At 42.9% G+C, this 5,155-nt stretch overlaps 1 protein-coding gene across 1 annotated transcript in view; it reads left to right on the top strand.

Annotated features, from left to right (window-relative positions):
- The window catches only part of tenm3 (teneurin transmembrane protein 3), a 351,094-nt gene that overhangs the window by 284,872 nt on the left and 61,067 nt on the right, over nt 1-5,155 (top strand). The window contains exons 21-23 of the mRNA XM_013914582.1: nt 830-949; nt 1,960-2,092; nt 2,274-2,402. Coding sequence (XP_013770036.1) covers nt 830-949; nt 1,960-2,092; nt 2,274-2,402 — 382 coding nt within the window. The remainder of the gene's footprint in view (nt 1-829; nt 950-1,959; nt 2,093-2,273; nt 2,403-5,155) is intronic.

The following is a 5,155-nucleotide window of genomic DNA, read 5'->3' as shown; positions in this document are numbered from 1 at the left end:
TGTGTGTGTGTGTGTGTGTGTGTGTGTGTGTGTGTGTGTGTGTGAAAGCAGCTCTACACAGGAGCAAGTAAAATGGGATGAAAAAACTAAAACACTACCAATCCAAGCATGTCTGACATGTTTGTGACTTTATAATGAAGTGCATCAGACAGGAAAACAAAACCTGAAACTGGGAACTGACTGGGAATAACAAGGGAAACAGGGAGCGCGGGGATAAGGACAGGAAACGGGAGGGAACACAGCTGGAATTAATCAGACAGGGAGAAAACTGAGCACACTGAAGAGGGCGAGAGACTGTGGAAATAAAACAGGAAGTCCGATTACCATGGCAACAAAGACCAAGACATGCAGGCTTGACACTTGGACTGGGAAAAAATAGATATGGGAACATGACTGACTGGTGAGAGAGAGAGAGGGAACACTGAACACGGGAACAAGAGACGAGGCCGACAAAACCTGGCAGATGCATGTGGTTCTTTTTTCCACAATAACCACACAGTAACAGAAAACACATAAACACCGATGCAAACGACAACATGTACTGTAAGTACCGTGGTGACATCAGCATTACTCAGAAGTTCCTCCGTTGTCGTTTTTTAAGTTATCCCTCAGTGGACTCTGCAGTTCGATCACAATGAGTAACATTGCAAAGCTACGGTGAGCTGTGAGTGTTTCCAGCTCAGCCACAGGGACTCAGGGAAATTTCACTTCTTGATGGGCTTATTTATGTATTATAACTATTTGCCATTAAACATTTTATAATGTTTTAAGTAAATCTTGCAGGCAGTGTGAGTAAACGAGTTCTCTCTGCTCTCTTCTCTCTTTTTAGCTTGGTGTCGATAATTCGAGGTCAGGTCCTGACAGCTGATGGAACACCTCTGATTGGAGTCAACGTGACATTTGTTCACTATCCTGAGCATGGATACACTATAACACGCAAGGATGGCATGTGTGTACTTATTCATTATTAATATTTTCATACACCTTTTATACAAACATTGTGCCTTTTCCAAAAATGTCTCCTCTCAGCAGTGGTTTAAAACAGATGTTGTGCATCGTCTGTTCACTAAATAAACTTGATGACCAGGGTGGTAAACAGGGCTCCTTCATGGAGGTTTCCACCAACAACTAGAATAAAACCATTTTCATATCAATAATCTGCATGTGTGTGAAACATATCCTGAAAGTAAAAGTGGATGTAGCTCCATGTAAATGTGAAACCTGCATTCTTTCAAATGCCCAGCAGGGGGGGTCTCCTGAGTAACCCCCTCACAATCAGACACACACACACGCGTGCACACCGTGTTTTCACATCCCTTAGCCTAAACCTAACTGTCACCTAATTATAACCCTGACATTAAAAAACACCTTTAACTTGTGGGGACCGGGATTTTGTCCCCATAACAGTGTTGGTCCCCACAAGCATAGTAAACCTCCTATTTTTGGTCCCCACAAAGATACATAAACACACACAAACACAAACACGGACAGCCAACAACGGAAGAATGACATCTACATTGTGCTCTTACATTCCCACCTCAGCTCACACAGCTTCTTCATTCTCACGTCAGCTGAAGAGAAGGTGTGAGCGTGTGGGGAAGACGCTTTTTAAAATGCACTGGATTCACAAGGACGCACTCAGTCACTGTTGAACACACACACCTGCACACAAACAAACGTGCTCACACACTCCAACTGTAGGTATGTAATGCACACAATATATAGACACAAGATGCACATCAGCACACTCACAGAATTTAATGAGCCAATTACACCGTCACAAATGAAAGTTTAAGAGTCTTTGTCCTGCAGAAGTTTGCAAATCCACTCTTATATTCTGTAACAGTGAATTAAGAGGCTTTCCTTATTAAAGCTTGTATAATTCAGCTGCATGGTACTCACACGTCTTGTTTCCCAGCACTCACTGTACACATTTGTTTGACGATGATGTGCTGACAGGTTTGATCTTCTGGCCAATGGCGGGGCATCCCTCACACTGAGCTTTGAGCGTGCTCCCTTCCTCACTCAGTACAGAACTGTTTGGGTGCCGTGGAATGTCTTCTATGTGATGGACACGCTTGTGATGAAGAAGGTGAACGACTGAGGGTCTGACTGTTGACACTGCACTGAATATGCAGATACGACCTTTGTTTCATTTACTCTTTCTATCGCAGATGTATTCGGGTTAAATGAATAATTGAATCAGTGCTGTGACTGCTGAGCTCACCTTTCCATATTCAGTGACCGACACATGTCGTGTCTGGCTGTTTCAGGAGGAAAATGACATTCCCAGCTGTGACCTGAGTGGTTTCATCAGACCGAGTCCTGTCATTGTTGCTTCTCCTCTGTCTACATTTTACAGAAGCTCACCTGAAGATGGCCCCATCATACCTGAAACACAGGTAATGAATCAATCAGAGGACTTTAATGGGAGCTAAGACACTTTGAGTACGATCTCTGTGTCTGTGAATAAGTTTGCAATGTAAAAATAATGTAACACTTTGTGCTAGCTGTGTTATACTTGGCAAACTTAAATCTTTAGGTTGAGCAGATTAAAACATGCATGTGTGTTTTGTATGTGTTTGTCCATATAAAAAACAAAGCCAGTGTCTTTGCACATGAATAGGACAGCACATCTATCTGTGTGGACGTGTGTGTGTGTGTGTGTGTGTGTGTGTGTGTGTGTGTGTGTGTGTGTGTGTGTGTGTGCGCACACATTCGAGTGTAGATCAAAAGCAAGCAAATGGAAAACTGCTCCTTAGCTTTTGGTGGAGCTGGCTCCATTAGAGGGAGGGCAGTGAGGCCGGCCTTAAAGGCATGAAATGGATCTGTAATGAATGCTAAATGCGCAGCTAATGAAAAGGCAATAGTGCAGCTGAGAAGTATAACACTCCAAATGGAGTATTCCCTCAGGACTGTTTTTCAACGTAGTCTCAATCAGTTCTTCTCTCTCTCTTTTCAGAAGTCTTCTCAGCTTCTGTCCTGTTGCTTGTAGATCCTTTACCTCACATCGCTAGGACAGGAGTTCTTTTTGTCTCATTTGGAGTTTAATTGTGTATTTTTTTAAATGTTTATTGACAGACCCCTGAAATGCTGTAGTTTAGACCTTAAAAGTACAAACATTGAGACAAACTCATACCTCTAGATTTGTGGAAGTAAACTGCAGCAGGTGGAAGAATCACAAGCAAATCGGGAACATGCAGTCTCTGCTGTGTAGCTGGAAATAAAACTCAGTCTTCTTTTCTGTTGTTTTGTATTCAATAACTTCTTTTGGTTCTAACTCCATGGCAGTCATTAGGCACTAGGCAGAGCTTTGCAGGGGGGCAATGTCAAAAGCTTTAGGACCAACTCCTGTGACCTGCTCGTATTTATGGTTCTGGGAAAAGAACCATAAAAACCTTATCAGATTTAAATGTGGCTGATCGTCTTCGATGGCATGTCGAGACAGCTTCCAGCTGCTATTTTTAATCTAGCTCTCTAATTTGTGACTGCTTACACTTCTGCATTGCATTTGCACCACAAACATCAGTTTCTCTTCACAATCAAAATGTGATTCAACTGCAGACTTTCATCTTTATTTATGTTTAACAAAAGTATTACATTAACTCAGTGGTTCTCAAACTTTTCACATCATCCTCACATGACAGGAAGAAAGATTTTCATCTAAACAAAGCAATGACAGAAAAGCCGAGCTGCAACTTTATTTGGATAATAAACTCATTCACGGTGAATCCTTCAGCAGTTTCTGTTTGAAACAAACATCTTTCATTTCAAACAGCTATTTGCAGCTTTTGTCGCAGCACAAAGTTCAGTGTTAGTCTTGTAAAACTTGTGAACAGAGATGAAAAATATATAACTTAGTGAGAGTTTTTGACTGCAGCGCTGTGGCGGGGCATGGTCTGCGGCGTGGCTGTGGGGGAGGCGGGCGCACCTGAGCGGCCTCTGCAATCACGCCTCGCCGGCTTAAAACAGAATGAACTGGGTCCTGTCGTTGCTGCTGGTGTGTGTAGGCTGTAGCTGAAAAGCTGCAGGCGAGTGTAAGTCGACAGATGCAATAAAGAAGAGTAGTGAAAAGTGCGAACACGTGGTCGGGTCTCTCGTGTCCCAGTCCTGGGTTTCAGCATCACTGCAAACGATGCGCGACAGACCCGACCACATGTTCGCACTTTTCAGTACACTTCTTTATTGCGGCTGTCGACGTCCACACGCCTGCAGCTTTTCAGCAGATGCGCATATTATTAACGTAACTGCTGCAAATTTCTTCTTTCTGCTATAGAAGTGATTTCCGATGGTAAACAGTAGTTCTGCATGACTTTTCTGCCAGGTAACCTGCACCCCACCTGTCAGAGCTCTGCACCCCAGCAGTGGGGCGTGCCATGCTGTTTGAGAACCACTGCGTGCATTAACTGTTCATTAATAATGGAATTTTTTATACATAATCACATGTACGTTGATGCGAGTGAAAGAGGATTTGCAGAATTGTTTCTTGGGTTTCTAAATTAAACGTTCACAACATAAAACCTAGTCGAAAACACCCAAGTCTAAAACAGAGGCTTTATAGCAAGGTGCAAACCACTGGTTACACTCAAGAACAAAAAGACAAGATTAGATTTTGCCAGAAAACAACTGAAAGACTTTGGCAGGAAAATGTTTGGACTGATGAAACCAAGCTGAACCTGTACAAGGATGTTAGGAAGAAAAAAATGAATAAATAAAGAACATGAAGAAAGTGAAGGGAGCAGAATTATGGCATGAATATGCAAGCCTGTCAATTGTACTGGGCTATTAAGTTGCATGCACACTGGGACTGTGATTGTTGGTTCTGGTTGCCTGGGTGAAGCTCTAGCAGCTCATATGTCAGTCAGTGGCATTCTTCCCTGTCATTGGTAGTCTCCTGAGTCACTCCTCTGAAAGTTTATTGTGGGTCTGCCGCACTTGGCATCGACAGCAATTCTGCGCTTAGTACAGCACTTCATCAGGAGCATCAGGAATAGGGATGGGTATCGTTTAGGTTTTATCCGATACCGGTGCCAAATCTGTACTTTTGAAACGGTGCCGGTGCTCAAACCGGTGCTTAAAGAATGGAGAACACACACTTTGTCCAAAAACCTCTCATGTTCAGCTGTTTTTTGTAAAAAGATAACAATGTTAGCCT

Source organism: Pundamilia nyererei, unplaced genomic scaffold (genome assembly GCF_000239375.1).
Source record: "Pundamilia nyererei isolate P.nyererei 1_Seehausen unplaced genomic scaffold, PunNye1.0 scaffold00207, whole genome shotgun sequence".
Classification (NCBI taxonomy): domain Eukaryota; kingdom Metazoa; phylum Chordata; class Actinopteri; order Cichliformes; family Cichlidae; genus Pundamilia; species Pundamilia nyererei.
This window is presented reverse-complemented; position numbering and strand designations above follow the sequence as displayed.